The sequence below is a fragment of the Haliotis asinina genome, chromosome 5, assembly GCF_037392515.1.
Source record: "Haliotis asinina isolate JCU_RB_2024 chromosome 5, JCU_Hal_asi_v2, whole genome shotgun sequence".
NCBI lineage: Eukaryota > Metazoa > Mollusca > Gastropoda > Lepetellida > Haliotidae > Haliotis > Haliotis asinina.
Genome location: NC_090284.1, coordinates 9,986,800 through 10,007,070, shown reverse-complemented (window position 1 = coordinate 10,007,070; position 20,271 = coordinate 9,986,800). Strand labels below are relative to the sequence as shown.

Here is a 20,271-nt window from a genome sequence, read left to right as displayed (position 1 = left end):
TCTAAACCAACACACATTAGAGTTACCTCCCCTAGACCAAGTTCCAAATGTGGATTTGTTTACAACGCAAACCGAGAAACGACATCTCCTTAGTAAAATCAGAGGTCGAAATAGTTTCTTAATGAAATGATGTCATATTTAGGTCAATAGGGGGAGAACAATTGCGATTTCAAACATGAGAATCAACGAAAACACGTTTTTGTTTGGATGCAAAGTTGTACTAGTACCTTACGAAAGACATCATGTTCCTAGGTAAGTTGGTGTAACGTGAGACGAAAGTTATTTGGCAGTCATTGGCTGACGTTTTATCTTTATCTGCTGTTAGACGTCTATCATTCCCGACTATCTTTGAGTACTCTTTTATTAAGATTCATACAAATCCCAAACCAGAAATCAAAGCCTTTAATCGGCAATGAATTTGACTTTTGCCAGAAGGTTAGAAATTTGTTGTAAGACATTATTGACTCTGTGTTGATTCGAATCCCGAAATCACCCGGATTATGCTTTGTATCAGCACTACATGTCACCACTGGAAGGAAAGGTCTTACTTACACTATAACCTGATAACCGGTGCACCCTCTCATCCACTGTATATAAGGATGTTAAGACAAATTCCATTCAATTCTTGTAAACTGTTTATTAGTCAGTAGTTATTTTAAATCTCATACTTTTGGCCAAAGATCATCATGATTTCAGTTCGAGCAGCTGACTGTTGGATTGTCCCAAATCTGTAGATTGATACTCATGCTGTTCATCACTGGAATGTCTGGTTCTGACTCGATTATTTACAGACTGCCACCATATAGCTGGAATATTGCTGAGTGTTGTGTAGAATACACTCATTCACTCATGCATGCAGAAAGGTATCAAAGTTTCAAGGGGTTATATCATTGACTAGCTCTTGTGTCATAATTGTAAAACAATTCTAAAAAGACATTCTAAAACAATGCGAGAAATATTTTATTTGTGTTATTACCTGCAGATATCACACCTGGATGCAGTCAGAAGAACTGCAGGAGTTGACGGCATCAGAGCCCCTCAGTCTAGAGGAGGAGTACTCCATGCAGGAGGCATGGCGCCAAGACCAGGACAGTCTGTGGGCTTGACATACTTGAATCCAGTTGAATTGAACTCTAATATAGACTGTTTAGACTCATGAAGATCTGGATTAGAACTGGCCTTCAGCAACCTATGCTTGTCGTAATAGGCGACTATCAGCATCATGTAGTTAGGCTTGCTGACTTGGTTGACTCATGTCATCATATCCCAATTGCATAGATCAATGATTATGTTGTCAGTTACTGAATTGTCTGGTCCAGTATTGGATATTCAAAGACTGCCATTAGATAGTTGGAAAATCTAATTTATGGTGTCCTCTGCCTTGATATTGCTGGAACATTGCTATTTATAAGTGACAAAGGACAGTACCCACTCACTCATAATATGCATTACAATGTATATTGGGTTGTGGTTTGTTGTTTGAGTTTAGTACTTCTGTATTTCATCAATGTATGACTATATCTGTTTTTGGGTTTCAAAGCCAGAACATTAGATTACAGGTTTTTCAAACTTGGCATCAGTTCTTTCTGTCAGTAGAAAGATGGCTTGTTTATTGTATTTTTGAATGTGAAATGAGTGTATAACAACCTACCTATTTTCAATGTTTCAATGTAGATGCTAACACTGTTATCATACCAGCTTTTTACTTAAAGAAACCTCCATTTATGTGTTTCAGAATGTACATTTATCATCTTGGATGCAGATTTGTACAAGAAGTCTAGTGAACAAACCCAGTGTGACAGGGAAATAGGTATTTGTCATTATCATTATACATCTAACATAGACCTATGATGTTTTACAATGACTGTTGTATCAGTTAAAACAGAATTATATACAGTAGAACACGGATATAACGAACTCCGAGGGACCAAGGGATTTAGTTCGCTATATCCGTTGTTCGTTATTTACGTTTGACCGCCATATTGGCTTATAGAGATGAAGAGACACGTATATACATGGGCTACATATTTTTATTCTTGTACATTGACATTAAAATTCTGATTTCATTGTTCAAATACATTATCTAGAACATGTTTAACAATCACAACAATTTCAACAATATAACACTTAACTGCCTTTAACATAGTCCACAATTTTGCTCTGCATGCCACGTCCTGCCGATTTCATTTTGTTGACTGCTGCACATACATCTGCTAGAGAGTCAAAAGTAGAATTGTCTGATCCTTCACACACAAGCAGATGACGCAGTGTCTCTAATGCTGCATTGGCCTCAGCAAATGATGGCTTCGGACGAGGTTCATCGTCTTCACTGTCCGACTCGGGAGCAGGTGCGACAGTGGGCGTGGCAAACTGGTGGCTGACTGACGTCACAATCTCGTGTTCTGTAGGTCTTTCGGCTACAACAATTTCATTGTCAGCGTTGATGAAGTCATCCAGCGTGACATCAGCCGGGATTTCTTCTGCCTTATCTGACAGTTCACTCCACATAAGTCTGAGATCGGAAAGAACCATGTTGTCACTCTCATCGAATGATGGATTATCTGAAGCTTTGTGTCAAAGGTGATAGCTTTACGTTTGCCTGCCATAGCGACGAGAGCGAACTGAAGATCTCTGTATCAGTCAAGCTTTTAAACACGATGTGTTTCTTTTGTTAATTAATTAATGACTATCAAACAATGTTGATTCACCGCCAGCGAGGTTAAACAATGTTGATTCACCACCAACGAGGTTAAACAATGTTGATTCACCGCCCACAAGGTTGATGTATACCGCTAAGTCGCTGAGTTGACACTGAACTGACACTGAGTGAGTTCACTACTCACGTCGTTAATTGGGCTTGGGGTCAGGAAACCAGTTCGCTATAACCGTTGATTCGCTACTCACGAGTTCGTTATTCACGTATAATTTTAATGATTTTATAAAGGGACCATTGACAGGACTTTTAAATTTGTTCGCTATATCCGTTTGTTCGCTATATCCGTGTTCGCTATATCCATGTTCTACTGTATTTCAAATCTTCTACTTGTTCAGTGCTTGGTAGGGTGAAAATACCTACTTCTTTAGTACAGTGAGAAAGACATTTCATTGCAGGCTCATTTTGCAACATTGTGGCACAGATACTGCTATCTTTTTTTACTGTACTTACTCAATAATGGATGGATGCTGTATCAAATACAACTTTCAGATGTCAGAATGTGTTCATTGGGTTTCAGGAGCAATGGTGGGGGATGTGAATCTGTTCTTCAATGAAGAAGGAGAGAAACATGTTGCTGAGATAGAGATTATGGTAGCAGGTAAAACTACGTCCACAAGCTGGAATTGCTGCGTTCATGAAACCTTTTTGTGCCATGGACAGATGTTGTATTCACTACACCATAGAGACAGTCCCCACTAGATACTGTTTTATTTGATCAGCTCTCCCCCTGTAAGTTGAAAGTTACTTTTAGATGGTAAGACAATTGTCAGTTTTATATACATTTAATTTTCATAATCCATCAAATATGGAGTTCTGGAGCAAACACCAGGTGTCCTCGTCATAATATTGCTGTAATATTGATCTGAATATATTCATGTCCTCCATCATCATCCTCGATATCTCCAGGGTACACGTTCCAATAACCGATTAAACTTGGCAAACAAACCATGCAGAGGTTCTCTGACAGAGGTTGGTGGTTTTCTTGCATATGTTTTTAAAAATGTTTCGGACCTATAAATTTGTCTGTATGATTTCCCCAAATTGCGAGTCGCACAGCGAGCAAACCTTCTCAATTGCAACTGCTACCTTTGTTGACACTGGCAAGTTCGGTTATAATGGCGGCCTTGCTGATTGGCCACTGTGAGAAAGCGGAGCCAGCAAAGGGAGGTAATAAAATTATCAGGCTGACCTGTAGATGCATCCAGGGTATAGTGGAGACTTTTCGGAACGTAGACCCTGGAGATATCGAGGATGCCATATTCCAAGAATCCTTATATTCAGTATATAAAGTTAATACAAATACGCTCAAAGTGGCTGAAAAGTATGACATACTTTATATATCTAAATCAAATTCTCATTCTTTGTCAAGGCCAATAACACTGGATCTTTGTCTGTTTTCAGAATCGTCAGCACGTGGTCGTGGGCTGGGGAAGGAAGCACTATTGTCCATGATGAGATATGGTAACTATAAAGCAGGTGTATTCAGACAGGTTTACAACTACAGTGTATAGAGTATATTATATGAATTGCCAGTGATGTTGTGGCTGTTGATTTTTCAAATCAAGGAATTGTTTTATATTTCTGATTCAATCGATGGAAATTGATTAGCCATGCCTACTTATAGCCTACCGATTCCATGTTTGCAGGAAGGGACGGGTATCTGTTGTATTCTTGTGTTTAGTGATGTCACTGAATTGTGTATTGTTGTCTTCAATTTTTGCCATAAGTATTAAACAGTAAATCGGTATTGTTGACACGTCTGTTTATAACAAGTGACTTAAAAATCAGGTTTCAAAAATAACAGTGAACACATCTTACATATATCTGCTACAGTGAGTGGATTTCAATATTTGCATTGTTTTCAACATTTTCTAAAATGTCCCTAATGCATATCTCATTTACTGAGTTGTTGCGTTAAAGAATGTAGACACTATTTACTATCAGCCTTATTCTATCTGCTTTTTGCAATGATTTACATGTGCTAATCATTGTATGGTTTTCTTACTGTAGGTGTTGCAGTTCTTGGTTTGACAAAAATAACAGCAAAAATTGGCTACTCCAACTCGCCTAGCCTTGCCATGTTCAACAAGTTAGGTTTTATAGAGGTAAGACATGGATTTACTGTACTTTTACATATTGTATCTGGCATCAGTACTGACAGGAATATCATTGAGGCATAAGTTGTTAAGAATGTAATATACCATCCCATCCTAAATGTTATATATATGAATTATTTACAACCTCTTAGACAGTCGTATTTGATTCTGCAATAGATAATCAGGTTTGTGAAAGAATTATTAGTGAAACTTATGAGTCTGTACACATTAAAACTCTTAATCAACGACTTAATGAATTCTTTACTATTCCTGCAAACAATGCCAAAGGTGAAGGACATAAAACTCTCTGTATACAAATATGAAAACTATCTACTCTTACTGAAGAAACCACACAATTTCTTTTAATGTGTCCTTATCTATTTGATTGCAGTATATAATAGGTTGTGGTATGGTTGTCACAATATTGCTGATGTCATGTTAAATACTCACTCTCACTCACTCACTCACCCACCCACTCACTCACTCACTCACTATGGTATGGTTTTGTATGAATGTGGATGTCATTCTCCCAATCTGCATTGACCAGTTTTTTTGTCTATTATGAATACAGAAAGCCGTAAGTTAGGAGTTACCCATAGTCAAGAATATGATTACTAAATTAAGAGCAGTTGTTTATTAAACAGTTTACTTCTGACCTCTGGAAACACCTTTGCACCAGTGTGGCCTACATTGTGAGGCATTGTTTTTTCCAGGTATCGCGGAGTGATATGTTTAAAGAGGTGACCCTGGAGCTGATGGTTGATGACAAAGCCAAAGGCGTGATACAGAGTGGTACTCCAGGCTTCTCACTACAGGGGAAACCAGTTCCCAGCTGACCTACTGTCAAACTGTCTTACTTGGGGCAGGCCCAAGTTCCAACATGGTTCTGTTTCAGACACCCAGTCTTGACATCTCCTGCAGTCTAGAATATTGCAATGTTGTTTGGTGGAACTGACTCATCCAGTCTGTGTTGCATGGGGTGTGTTTTCGAATTATTGAACAAATTCTGAGATGATCTAGAATTTTGTGAACCTGAAACAGAAGACGGAAACTGGAGATAATATAATTTCTTGATGCATGAAGAGATATATGTGGTGTTACACAGGTGCACAAGGACAGACAAAGAAATGGAGGAATCTGGAGCCACAAGATTGTTCAGCTATGTCTGATTGACTTGAACAATACTCCCCAGTCTTCATCTTGATTTGTGTCCAGGCAGTTCATCAAAGGGTTGCGGACTCGACACCTATTGTCTGTCTACGTAGGAGAATCAGGTCCAGTAATGTAGAATGGTTACATTTCCTGGGACCTAGATTGACAGCTGTAGTATAAACCAGAATAGCAACAGATGTGATGGGTAGTCTAAGTAAACTTAGTCTTGGTATTATTCATTAGACTCCTCTACTGAGTCTAACAAACCCTAGTTGGAGGTCGCGTAAGGTAACCTTTGAAATTGAACAACAGAACACAGCTTACCAAATGGCAAAAGTGGACATTCGCAGCCTTTTGAACTTTTACCACGAAAAGGTTCGTACTGGAACAATTTGGAATACTATTTTCCATATGATCGCACATGGAGCATGCTACTCACTGTCAGCAGTGAGTAAACAGTTGCTGAAAATAGCATTTTTGTCAATATTCAAGGATGTAAGGTTGCGGAAATATTAGCTAATGGTAACAATGTCATGAGAAAGCCTTAAGCATGAATATACTGCAGGTCAAGTATCTGTGTTTTATGCAGAGTTTTGTTTGTTGAGTCATCAGTGTCAGTGACTGGGGTATTCTGCAAGTCCTGCCAAACCCTAAACAGTAGCTGTTGTCTGATTGGTTAAATTCATTCGGTCAGCCGTTTAACGTTTGGTTGGATGGTCATAGGTCACTGAAAGAGTGAGTGAGTTTAGTTTTATGCCAGCTATATGGTGGCGGTCTATAAATAATCGAGTCTGGACCAGACAATCCAGTGATCAACAACATGAGCATCGATCTGCGCAATTGGGAAGCGATGACGTGTCATCTTGGTAGAGGAGTGTAGTGAATAATACAGAGACTAAGTTTACTTAGACTGAGGGACATAGTGAAGGAAGTAAAGTTTAGGCATAGGCAATTTACACTATTGTTTGCTGACTGGCGCTCCCTCATGCTATGCCTTAAATACTTATCTTCTACTGAATCTAGCCACAATCAGCATTTGGATTCACTTTGTCATCCGTATAAGTAATGTGTCCTCAAGAGGGGATTGTGAATGAGTGACATGCACATTAGTGCAAGTTACATTATGTCTGCTTGCTGAGGGACTTCACTGAACTTTCCAATGGCGATCTGGCATTTTCACACATCCCCATAGGACCTTAGACCAAGATTAGTTGGACTTGGTTCATGACATCTCCAGAAGTAAATCAAGTCATTTTTTCCTACCACAGGTCATCTCGACTGTGTTTCAAGTCTATATTCAAGTAAAAGGCATGTATGGATGTCAACTTTTGTATTGTATGTCACAAATTTCTGGGCTACTCCTTGCCCCTGCATCGGTGAATTAATTGAGTCTGTTCAGTTCAAATATAAGGACAATTGGGGCTAGTCTCGTGGAGCACTCGCTTGTCACACCCAAATTCTTTCCATTTCCCACACAGGTACAATATATGGAGCGGGTTTACGGTATCCTCTGATTGATACTGCAAAGAAAGAGGATTCACGCTAAACACTTCACACCTTGTACTCCATTAGTTATAGTAACCAATCACTAACATCCCTTTTTGCCTCACCACTTCAGAAGAGACAATCTGTAACATTCCAGCATGAGGAAATCTTGGTGTTGAGACATAAACAAGAAAACACAGAGAGACCCAACACTTTTATTGTGCTACAGGCAAACTTTCTTCGAATAAAAATGCAAATTGTCCACATGGTGAATCAGCTCAACAGCTTGCACAACTCATTCCAAAAATATCTAAGAGGATATAAATACAGCAAGAATCTGGTAACCATGGTAACAAGAATGGTAAAAAAATTAATGCATACAATTGATATGCTAAATCTGTACATTCAAGACTACACAACTTAAAAACAATGTTCACAATGAAAACTGACAAGCTTACACTCCGCCATTAATTGCACTACATCAAACAATTTTACACTATGTGATCTGGCAGCAACCATAGAAAGACATAACATAATGGCAGTTCTTGCATAATATAGTTAGTTTCATAGAAATTCTGGAATTCTGAAATGTAACTGCATGTGTATATTTTCTATCTGTACAAGACTTGCTGGCCATCCTTCATCAAACAAATGTCACATATTTTAGGAGTATTTTAAGGTTTTGCTGTAAACTGCAGTGGTTGAGAAAAATACATATCACAAGGCCTATAATGTTTTACCCATTTTCCTTTGAAGGCCCAAGAAAGAAAAGCCATTTTAGGCCAGACCAATTTTATTTCTTTTATTTTCTTGCTAAGGATCTGTCTGTCAAATTTTTCCAAAGAATAAGAAAAGAAATTTTTTCCTTGCTCAAAAATCTTTAGAATACAATGGGAACATTACTGTGACATTTCTTTCTTTTAGTTTTTTTTTAGATTCCACCCCCCCCACCCCTATAATTCCTTTAGGTTATCTGTGGACAAAAAACAAAACACAACAAAACATGAAAACCAAGAAATAAAACTGGTCTGGCCTTGGTGCCATTATTTGAACTTGACCAGACCCACAGTTACGTTGTGGACTCATTGTGCACATGGCTCAAGCAATGAAAAAGACTATATGCACACAGTCACTGTTTCAGTAACGTATGTCACAACTAACTGTGAAGTGACTACAGTACAGACTGAGATAAAACATTAGACGTTTTTGAAGACTGCTGATCATAACTAGTAAAAGTTAAATAAATAGTTAATATAGTCAACAATCTTAAAAACAACAACAGACCTCAATTTTTCAACCTCTGCACTGAATAACTGTAAGCCATAGAAAGTCATAAGTTACACTATCTAAAAGCCTTCATATCTGCTATGCTCTATGTATTGCACTCTGGGAATGAATTAATTCCCTGACCAGGTTCAGTATTCCCATCCCCACATTAAGACAGAAAACATTCGTCAATGTCACCTCAAAATGTTGACATTTATCAGACTGACAGGTACATCATGGCAATTTCATGTGCCATATTTGGTCACAGAATACATGGGATGTATTTCGAAGTACATTGCTCCATTTTCATCACTGCCATATTTCATTTTATAAACATTACGCCAGACCAAATTTATTTCTTGTTTTATTGATCCACCAGTCACATTTTCTCAAAAATAAGAAACAAAACTTTTTTTAATGGCCAAAAATGTAAACCATTAAGAAACAATATCTTTAGTGTTTTTTTGCCCCAAATACACTTCATAAATTGCCAGACGTAAAACATTTTTAATATTTACAAGTAATATGACTTTGACTGATGATTCTATTTATTTATTTTTTTCACCTCCAACTAGGTTTTCTGAGGACAAACATCTGTATAACAAAAAATATATCCTTATCAATCACACATAAATTGTCATTTATCTTATTTTATCGTAGGGTGAAGAATTCATTGTCAAAGATGTACTTTATTTAATCACTCAAGAGGGGTACAGTGCCAAGAAACAAAGGACAGTAACTAGGGTGGAACTAACCTTCAGTGGATCCAAGGGATGCAACTGATACTACTTAGATGAAAGATATAACAAAGATACAATTCTTCTTGGAGACAGAAAATGAGTAGGAATCTTTGTGAATTTGGGATATTTCTAAAACATTTACCTGTTTGTTAGTAAAGCTGGACTGAGACAGTATGTCTTGTTTTCACATCTAAAATACTTTGCACAGACGATGAATAATTGCCTTTTCCATCCTGGCCATGTCAACAAAGGCATATTGTGAACACAATTTGAAATAAATCTATCTGATCATTTTCTGAATATTGTTTAACATTTCATTGCAAATCTAAGTTATAATTTATTATAATTTCATTACATAAGGAACTTGGAGCTTAAAAAAAATTGTACAGTTTCACTTGACACAAAAATTGTATTTCTGCCTCTTGATTGTACACAATCACCATGGCAGTTATTTCTGATGCATTTGTATTCATGAAAATCTTGTACTTTTCAAGGCATGTTCCTACTTCTATAATAAATCAGGTAGTTTACGTAAATAACATTCCGCCATGGAAATGTGAACACAAACAATATGAGGACAGGTGAAATATACACAGAGAACATGCAGCACACAATCAGTATCAGGTGATACACTGACAGGTATGTACAGGTGAGATACATTGACAGGTATGTACACTTCACAAGATAAATAAGGGGTATCATACAAACACTGCTGATATGTGACCTGATAAACCACAACTTCCTTTGTATCATTTTGAGCAAAATCAATTGTTCCTACATGTATGAACAATCATCATGTAAAAGATACAGTTTAAATTAGTTATTGATATGTAGATAGAAAACTGGTTTATACATGATAAACTTAGCAGCTTTGGCCATGAAATTCCCCTTCCCCTTTAAGAATTTGCTTTGCAAGCTTTCTTTTATATATGTCAATTTTTTCTCACTTTCCTTTAGGCCAGGAAATTCCCCTTTTCCTTTAGGAATTTGCGTTGCAAGTTTTCTTATAAATATGTCAATGTTTTCTTACTTTCCTTTAGGCCAGGGAATTCCCCTTTTCCTTTAGGAATTTGCTTTGCAAGTTTTCTTATAAATATGTCCATTTTTCATACTTTCTTTTATTTAAACTGCTTTATAGCATGAGGCAGGAAGGAAAAGTAAAGAACATAAAATGTCACTTATCTAAAGTTGATTCCTTTTACAAATATATGGTAACACACATTTAACAAAATAACAAATGTATATTTAAAAGGCATAACAAACAGTAATGATTAATAACACTTAAGAAACATAAGGGGATAGAAAAAATATATGAAAAATACAACCCAAAATGACTGTCAACTAAATATTATTTCTGAAAAAGCATATATCAATTATAATGGCTTCATGTTTCTCATTTTACTGAGCTGACTGGCAAGGGGAATTCTTGCACCGAAAGTTATATTCACACTTCAGAAAGATTTATAAATCATTAAGACCAAATGTCGTCATAATATGTGATACATTATAGCAATGGTACAAATCTGCAAATACATTGTTTAATGAAAAGTTTCAGAAAAACGTTGTTAATGATACATGACAAAAAACTCCATGCTTAAGAAGGTAGCACACATGCACAATTTAACTATTCTCCACCATGGTATTGTATGAAGCAATATGAAGCAACTTCAGACAAAGGGTGATACTGTAATTCGCTCTTCAGACCAGCACTACTTCATAGGGACTATAGCGGAACTCCTGCTCCAAGACAAGATGTTCAAAACATGCAGCAAATACTGTTCAGGAACCAAACACTTCAAGCACTACTGCCATATTGTTATGTGGGGAGTCCAACTGCACTAGACTTTCCTACAGCCTCTAAAATACCTAAACTAAAACACTGTCTAAAATGAACAGGATCATATATATATTTGTCCTGTTCAGTTTGTTTTCAATAGTTCCACTACCATCTAATTTTCTTTCTGAGGCTAGTATCAATAATTCCATCATGTCAGTTGTGGAATTCATTAAAATATTTTAAAAATTTAAATTAATTGTGTCCAATTCTTTATTCTCTGAGTCTGACCTACATGCTTTTATATTCTTGGACTGAGAATCCTTTCTATACACAAGATTCACTTCAAAGAAAATACAGCTAATTTTATTTCCTATCACGAAAGTAACAAACATGGCAGTATTACAAAATAGAAAATATCAGACATCTGATCATGCACCATAAAGAAATCACAAGCTTGAAACAGGAACTTCTTAAATGAAGTCACTCCCAATTAGTTTTCAAAGATGACAAATGATATTTAATATAAGCACCAAAGTTTTGAATAAATCCCCTGTACAAACAACCACATATCTGTTGGTTGTGCACCAAACAGCCAAATGTCAGAAGTTAAAACAATTCTGTAAACAAAAAAAAACACTCCAAGAACACACTTTTCTAACTAAACTCCAGACACGTTTCAGTGGAGATATCTGAGTTTTTGTTTTTACTGACAGGAGAACTAAAACAGACACACTCCTGTAATAAGCACTCAAAATGATCTAGCCTGTAAGACAGCTACCTTCACTTCTGCAACACATGGATAGGATCTGTCGTCAATGTTATATCCACACTAGGAACTATTGAAAAACCATAGGCATGACTCTCGTACACGTTCTACAAATGTAGACAATGCTCCAGAAATCAATAATGTCACAGTCTGATCAACACCTACCTTCATCATGTTATAACTATTAAACTATTTAACAATCATTTCAGTTTGAGCAAAGTTTGTGCTTGTTTGACTAGTAAGTCAAGTAAGGTCCAAATCTTTCATTTCGCTTCCACATCCATTGAGAGTTGTACCAGTGAAGTACACAAGAATCATATTCATATTGTTCAAATCTGCATGCACATATAAAAATGTTGATGTATCTCAGAAACTATTATAGCATACTTGTCAAGGCATTGCTCTACATTAGTGCAACCAGTTTCATCTACTATTTGATAAGGGTATAAATAGGAGTACCGTCGTCTACATAATTAGCGCCCTATGTGTACTATGATAGTCTGAGGAGAAAGATTTCCTTTCAAGTACACCACCTTTGCCTCAAATAAGAAACAGTCATTCTACTCTACTTCAGTGTTGAGCATGTTCAGATCTCTGACAACTGGTAAACAAATGTTCACATTCATAAAATCTGATTCTTCACTTCTGTCTCAGTCCAGATCTGAGGGACAACTCCACAGAGGTGAGTGACTGAGTATGGTTTGATGCCGCTTTTAGCAGTATTCCAGCAATATCATTGTGGGGGACACCAGAAATGGGTTTCACACATTGTACCCATGTGGGGAATCAAACCCGGGTCCTCGCCAAGACAACCAATGCTTTCACCACTACACTACCTCACCAACCCTTCCGCCAAAGTAGGTTCAGTCAGCGATTCCTGAGGAAACTATTAGTCTAAACGATCAATAACTGGGATTTTGGTTCAATCTCTGCTTTCAAAAACTTGCCCTCATTTTATTACACTGATTCAGGAACTTTATTTGCATGAGAAATAAAATGATGGAACACAAATATTTGATTGATGGTATTCCCATGGGGTATAGATGTCATTCAGGAACAACAGTGTGTACAAAACATCCACAAAAGAATGGTGTTGCTTTATTTCCTTAATTTTAGAACTTGGCTGGTTGGTCTTCAAGGTACAGAATATCAGGGGTTCAATTTTTTTTAAAAAAAAGTCTCTTGCCACAGGACATGTGGCTTTAAGAAATTAATTTGTCCTGACTAACTTTCCACATGCCCCGATTTTTATAAAGTAATCATGATGATGAAATTATGTAAGAATAAATCAACATGGTATTTGATGTTAATGTTTACTGGACTATTTATTGAAAAGTAATAAGTAGCAAAGAAAGATAACTCTACTTTATTATCATTGCGAAATTTAATAGTTATATTTTGAGCAGATATGAAATGAAATCCAAGTTTATTTGCAGTTTTAAATTGTTAGTGGAATTAATCTAGTTGCCCATGGACAAGGATGATACCATTATTTGATTGCCAGAAATGGAAACTGACTTGTCCCGGGTGTCGGGCAATGGGATTTTTGAACCCCTGATCTAAATTCTAAAAGACAATGATTGGTGGATTAATAAGTTCACAATACTACAGTTCAACATAGATACAGTCCTGACCGGTCCTTATTTATCCCCTTCACGCCATAATCTTGGACAATTCGCATATCTTTTGATATGCTGTGGTCTGGAATTAATCCCTGACCTGTAACTCACCAGGCACATACATCCACTTTACCATTGAGAGTCACTCCCCTATGGTAGGAGTATATTGAGCTATTATTCAATGAAGAGTGCTTATTAGGGCGACTATGGTACCCACACATTATCATGCATATGGCCCAAGAAAACAGTGCATGCAAATATATGACAATAAACAGACAAATGATAATTTGCACAAAATGTTGTTAGCAATTTTAGTGATGTTAGTTATTTTGCTTGTGACCATCAAGCGATTAATGGTTGTCATGGTTACATAATTAACTGAACAGAACATATGGCAGAAAAATCTACACCTTCTTCTTTTCAAAACATCTGACAAGTTGTAAATGGGGTGCTACTATGGCTATGAATTAGTTCTGACATGTCACATCACATGTTAATAACCTGCTTTCAAGGAAGTGCAATGTGTTGGAGCCACACTCATTACCTGAGAATAATTTCTTCCGCCTAAAAGATAAACAGGTCTCTGAAAGCATCACCGATCAGTGTTTATAAAACATGAATGGTGATGCAATCATCAAATGTAATGTCAAGTGGCCAAACCAAATGTTTTGTGTTAACAGTTTTCCTGGTTTATTCAAAAACCCATTCCACAAAACAATGTTAGTGCTCTGACTGTTCTAAATGTATTCGAGTTATTATTGTCTTATCACTAAAACTGTACTGTAGAGGCTAATGTTGTAATGTTGTCGGCCATGTTGGTTTCCAGAACTCTTGAAATTTGAGTCTTTACTACTGCAGAATCAAATCTCCAAAACTTTCAATCAAACAGAATATAAATCACTTTGGCAAAATATAGTCCAAAGACATGACAAAATAATAAAGTGTCTTTGTGGCCACAGCTACGTAAATAAATAAATATTGCATTGGATTTTTAACTGAATGAATGACTCATGAGACTGACTGAATCTTTTGAACTTTATGGCAGTTACCTTGTAACCATGGTGATTCATATATTCAGTATTTATCTTTACCAGAATATCTAACTTCATTGCATATATCTGTACGTTATCTCATCAATGTAACTCTTGGACTCTTGGACCATTGAACATCCATTACACTCCTAATAATTTATATCAATATATTGATATAAAATCTGTACTGACAATTAAATACATTTTTCTATAATGAAATACCTATAAGCTGAAATATTGTTTTTTCAATTTGACAAATTAAATAAAATATTGAGGTTCCGATTACACCTCCTTACAATTTACGAGAGGCAGGTAGGATTTTTTGTAACAGTTTTTCAAGAAGTTTTAAAACTACAACCAAATGACAATTTTTTCAATGAGTAATTGTTTATTCAATCAAGCTTGCAGTCATCATGTCTACTTTCTCTGTCAGAATGAGCTGTTGGTGCTGGGGAAAAACAATGACATGTGAAAGCTTATTTTATTCATACTGCTTATAAAAAATATGATCGGCACCAGAAATGAAGTGTGAGACAGGTTATCGGAACCACAATATTACTTTTTTTGGTCTCTCCCATTAATTATAACACAATATAGACATAAACATGATAAATCAACCCACATTTTAGATTTACCAGGTCCAAACCACCATGTTCATAATATTTTAGTGTTCTTGTAGTGAGTGAGTGAATTTAGTTTTACGCCGCTTTTTAGCAATAGTGTTCTTGTAACAGTTATGCAGTGATATAAATCATACAGGAGTTCATGGTAGTTGTAGAGAAGATAAGACAATGTTGCATTATATTCTTACAAAAATATTATAGTGTAAATTGGCATAGAGAAACAATTCGCATTGACAGAGAAACTAACTTGATCAAATTTCAATTCTGTTGCATGGACACATTCTAAAAAAAATGTGACAAATGAAGTTTACCCTGTAGTTCAGTTTTGAAAAATAACACATACCAGACAACACAATAATCTCTATGAAAATGAACAGACTCTAATATTGAAATCGATGTGATTGTAACCCATCTAATGCCATGTTGGCCATGATAATGATAAAAGAGTTGTCTACAATAAACATACCAAGCTTGCAATCAACAAACATCTTCATATATCATATCTACCAGGAATATAAACACACATATAAATTGTGCCATAAAACCAAGATAGGGACACTTTCATGCACTGATCTGTCCTCAAAAATGGCTCATGAGACCTACTTTGTGAAGCGCCATAATTCCAATGATTGACAAACATTGTTCGTTTAGCATGATTATAGTAATACATAAGCATGATGAACATGAAGGAAAATATACAGTCAACATGATTCAACACAGAGTCATTTGACATACACTGCCTCACATGGGGACCACAAAGAGGCAAACCTTTCCATTGTTTTGAGTTGTGTAAGTTGATATCATGTATAATGTACCCAGATACACAATGTTATTGAAATCTCAGCTGCCATTCTAGCACAAAGCACCATCACATACTGGCTAGCAGAAACTAATAAATGCTGTGTTTGAAGTGTGTAACTCCTTCATAAATATTGCAAGATAGCATGATTGCCATATTTTTTAAATTAATTCAGCTAAAAATATGAAAATTAAACTTTGTTGCTACTTCCATACACTAGATACACTAGTGATAGCCATACTTTAAAAATCAATAAATACTTAAAAACAATAAAATATTTCATTCAGGGTAAACAGTGTATTTCTGATACATTCTTGAAAGTTCTCTTGCTTTCGGAGCAGTGCATATTCACAACCACTGCATCAGTCATAACAGAAACACGAATAATCACCATGTCTGCTTAAGAATAAAGCATGTGCTATGCTGACAGTCATCACTACTGCACAATAATTCATAAATAGAAGTTTCAATGGTTGCATCTGCAGCATAACTGGAGGTCATGACACAGCAAAAGTTTTCATGGTTTGGAACATACTGAACACTTGGATGAATGAGACACAATGTGACACATATTTTTCATCTGTTGTCCAACACTTTCTCAGAGAATAATAGAAAACAGAGGTTTTCCCTGCTGTTGCTGCTGCTGTTGGGGTTGTTGTTGCTGTTGTTGAGGTGGTCCCTGTTGAGGATTGGCTTGTACCTGAGGTGGCAATTGTTCCAACAACGCTTGGCCCTGAATGACACCATGATTTGGAACCACATCTAAGCGGCGTTGGCCCGGTGTACGACCTTGATCCCTTGAAGGGCCTTGACCCCGAGTAGGGCCCTGATCTCTTTGGAAAGTTGAAGCCTGAGCCACACTAGACCCAGGATGTTGAACTCGCTGCATTTCCCCTGAATGACCATCAGCATTTGCCCTTGAACCCACTTGACCGTGGGCACTGTGAGGTCTCTCACTCGGATGCACATTAGAGTTGCCTTTGCTAATGTTTGGTGCAACTGCACTAATACTTGGACGCAAAAAACTATGAGGCATTGTATTGTTTCTGTCGGCAGTAGTGTAGCTACTGGAAGGTCGGAACAGGCTGATGCTGCTGGTAATGGACGCATCTCTGGCAGACCATGGACTGCTCCGTGAGCTTATGGGAACTGAAGAATTCAGACTTGCACCACTGTTCCGACCTACATTTGGATTGGAAGATCCTGATGTCACGCTGGATGATGAGGTGGACATGTTTCTTGGATTTGATGCAGATGATGTCGGCATAACTAGATTACCTTTACCACTTGAAAACACACTTGGAAAAGCACCAGCAGTAACAGCTTCTCTGGCAGCAGCAGTGGTCAAGGCCGTGCTTGTTCCTGTAGAACCAACACTCCTCACTATGGACAAGGGAGAAATTCTAAGAGTGGGCTGAGCTTGTCTAGGGAATGTGTTCATAGACATGACTGTTGGACTGCTGTGTTTTGGTGGCTGTGATAGAACAGCTGAGGTTTTCTTAGTGTCGTTATTGGTGCTTGATGAATGAATTTGATCAGATTTGTGGTGAGGTGATGGAAGCATGAAGTCCTTCCATGATGTTTGTCTTTGTACAGCTTTGTTGCTAAATGAATGAGGCAAGGTGGCAGATACTTCAGGCACCTTTGAAGGGGAGCTCATTAGATCAGAGTCTGATGTGGGAGATGTTACCCCTGAGCTTGTTGCAGAGTCCCCACGTTTATATGGTTTAAACGCGGATGTTGGTGAAGAAAACCTAACTGGAGAGAACCCAGGCATGTCTACACTGTTCACAGATGATGGTGAAGTTGGTGATTCTTTCCCTTCAGCAGGATCACCACTTGACCTCTGCATTGTAGTACTGTCTGCATTTTGAGTATTTGAATCTGGCACAGATTTTCCTTTCATATCAGATGCTGACATTATGCCAAGGTTCTTTGGTGGTTCACTCGACCTAACTTTCTCATTAGGAAAATTACCGGAAAAGGATTTCACATTTCTGGTTACAGGTGATTGTCTAGGAGAGGAGTGAGCAAGAACTTCTTCAAATCTGCCTCCCATTTTGGACATTGAAGCAGTAGATGTAAACCCTTCCTTGCCACCGAGACCACTACTTCCTTCCGGTTCCTGTCGAATCTGAAGCTGAATATAATCTGCCTTATAACGAGAGTTCTTATTTCTACCAGAATCAATGTCCTTCATCATGTTCAGTTTTGGTCCAACTAGTTTGGTTGGTATATTGTGATGCGAGTTTGTATTAACATCATCAACATTTACGTAAGTTTTATCACTAGTGACACCTCGTAGGCCACTTCTATCTAGACTCGAATCTGACCTTGAACTGTCCAAAATATCCTGAAGATCAGAATAGAATCTTGGTGGTTTGGGGGGAGGGATACCAGGAGGTAGGGAACTTGAATAGCCAGCTGATATGCATCTTCTGGCTTGAGGACCATTGTCACTAACCTGATCACAGAGACCCGAGCTTGAGAACGAGGATGCCTTATGATGGGTTCGAATGTTGGATGCATTTCTTTCACCCCTAGGTCTCCCATTGCCTTTATTTTGTTTAGGTATAACACTTTGATTAACATAAAGTTCAGTTTCATCACTATCCTTACTCTGATTGTGCTCTTGGAAATATTTTGCTTGAGTACTGGATTTGTTTCCCTGTGAAACTGTTGATGTGTTGAAATTAATATTATTCCCTTCCACATGTGCAGTGTCCCTTTCTCTCGCAGATCCAGTGTGAACAGTTACTTCAGGTTCAATAACAGGTGCACTCTGATGAATCTCATTCTCATCATCACTGCAATTCACATTCTGATAAATCTTATCCTCATCAATATCACACACAACTACCTGGTCTCCCATGTTGGCTCTCATCGAGTCATTGTGAGCATTAATAGAAAGAACTTGATTATTGATATCAGAGACTTGCACATAGGTGTCCCGAATAGCTTCTTCATATGGTGGTAATTCTTCCTCGTCAAAGTCTGTAGGTAATCGATCATTATGAACAATATCAGCTTCTGTAATACCATCATATATAGTCATCCGTTCAACTTGAACTGGAACTGGGATTTCATTTCTCTGATTTCTAGATCGTTCATTCCTTCTAGCATTATCACGAGGAGTACCACAGTCTCCTCTTTGTCTTCGCTCTTCACCTCTTTGACTACGGTGTCTTCTTTCTTTGCTCCTTCGTGATGAATCCGATCGGGATCCACCTGGAAGAAACTCCTCTGCTTCACGTCTGCTTCCATGGTCACTTCCTCTTCTGGAATGATTTCTACGTGAAGATCGTTCTGCCAGTGGTGCCCTGCTGCTGGTGCTGGATCTAGCATCTGTTGCACCTCCTCGTAAAACATTTCTTTGAAGAGAATTTGGAGCCTTTCTGGATGTCCTTTCAGTTGTATACTTGACCTTCTTGTCAAATATAACATACTTTAAACAGATGATGACTGATATAATATTTGCAAGAAAGCTGAAAATACTGAATCCAAGTGCCAAACCATGGACCATGACAGTAGAATTATGCTTCTTCAGTTGTATTTCTGGGTTAAAAGTTCCAAAGTGGTAGAAGTTGCTGTCATAATCCAGTCCACCAGATGACAGAATGACCATTACAAATGACACAATCACTCCAACGATTGCTGTAGCAAAATAGATCTTTGCACTTAAGGGTGCCCTTATCTGGGATGCACTTATTGCGCATATCCCAGAAACGAACATAACCACTCCACACCATAATCCTGTTCCAAGATAATGTCCCCATATTTTATGGGTGAAAGCTAAAACACCAATGACCACTTCACCCAATCCGAGGAGTGATATCACGATCCCCAAAATAAGAACTTTCACATAAGGGAACTGAATCTGAAGGCGTACATGGAGCCTGGACATATTCGATTTTCAGCATTACTCTTGATATGAACTGTTTTTCTTTGGTTGGATATTCCCACTCTGGACACCTAGGGTATCAAGCACCATCCTATCTCTTATGTCAACAAATCGGATCTGTCTTCTGTTGAACTCGACTCTTCTTTACCTCTCGCCTCCAAAACTGGAAACTGTCCTGCCTCCACAGTGCTCTTCCATGTGTAGCCATCCAACCTAATTCAACTCTGAAGCCGAAATTTTATGGCTTTGATTAGAGATTGTCAATTTTAAAACGAAATAACTTCGAAGAGCACCTGCACA

At 37.5% G+C, this 20,271-nt stretch overlaps 2 protein-coding genes across 3 annotated transcripts; one reads left to right on the top strand and one right to left on the bottom strand.

Moving 5' to 3' along the window:
• The first annotated feature begins 11 nt into the window (after positions 1 to 11).
• On the top strand, positions 12 to 8,620 carry LOC137283492 (N-acetyltransferase 9-like protein). Of its 2 annotated transcripts, XM_067815019.1 has the most exons (7): positions 12 to 252; positions 983 to 1,092; positions 1,736 to 1,810; positions 3,234 to 3,314; positions 4,118 to 4,177; positions 4,727 to 4,821; positions 5,526 to 8,620. In XM_067815019.1, exons 1-7 carry the CDS (start codon positions 176 to 178, stop codon positions 5,646 to 5,648), a joined length of 621 nt encoding a protein of 206 aa, XP_067671120.1. In that variant the 5' UTR covers positions 12 to 175; the 3' UTR covers positions 5,649 to 8,620. The 2 variants fall into 2 exon arrangements, with proteins under 2 accessions (XP_067671120.1, XP_067671121.1); XM_067815020.1 differs by lacking the exon at positions 4,118 to 4,177 and having other exon boundaries at positions 43 to 252; positions 5,526 to 7,283.
• A 7,967-nt stretch (positions 8,621 to 16,587) lies between these two features.
• On the bottom strand, positions 16,588 to 19,974 carry LOC137284538 (serine-rich adhesin for platelets-like). Its single transcript, XM_067816381.1, has one exon. It carries the CDS (start codon positions 19,972 to 19,974, stop codon positions 16,669 to 16,671), a length of 3,306 nt encoding a protein of 1,101 aa, XP_067672482.1. The 3' UTR covers positions 16,588 to 16,668.
• Positions 19,975 to 20,271: the final 297 nt, after the last annotated feature.

What these genes read in the sequence shown, in the direction of transcription:
- LOC137284538 (XM_067816381.1), bottom strand. Translation starts at nt 19,974, where the DNA reads ATGTCCAGGCTCCATGTACGCCTTCAGATTCAGTTCCCTTATGTGAAA.
- LOC137283492 (XM_067815019.1), top strand. Translation starts at nt 176, where the DNA reads ATGAGAATCAACGAAAACACGTTTTTGTTTGGATGCAAAGTTGTACTA. An exon ending in GAAAGACATCATGTTCCTAG is followed by an intron (nt 253 to 982) that starts GTAAGTTGGTGT and finishes TATTACCTGCAG; the next exon opens with ATATCACACCTGGATGCAGT. An exon ending in ACAAGTTAGGTTTTATAGAG is followed by an intron (nt 4,822 to 5,525) that starts GTAAGACATGGA and finishes TGTTTTTTCCAG; the next exon opens with GTATCGCGGAGTGATATGTT.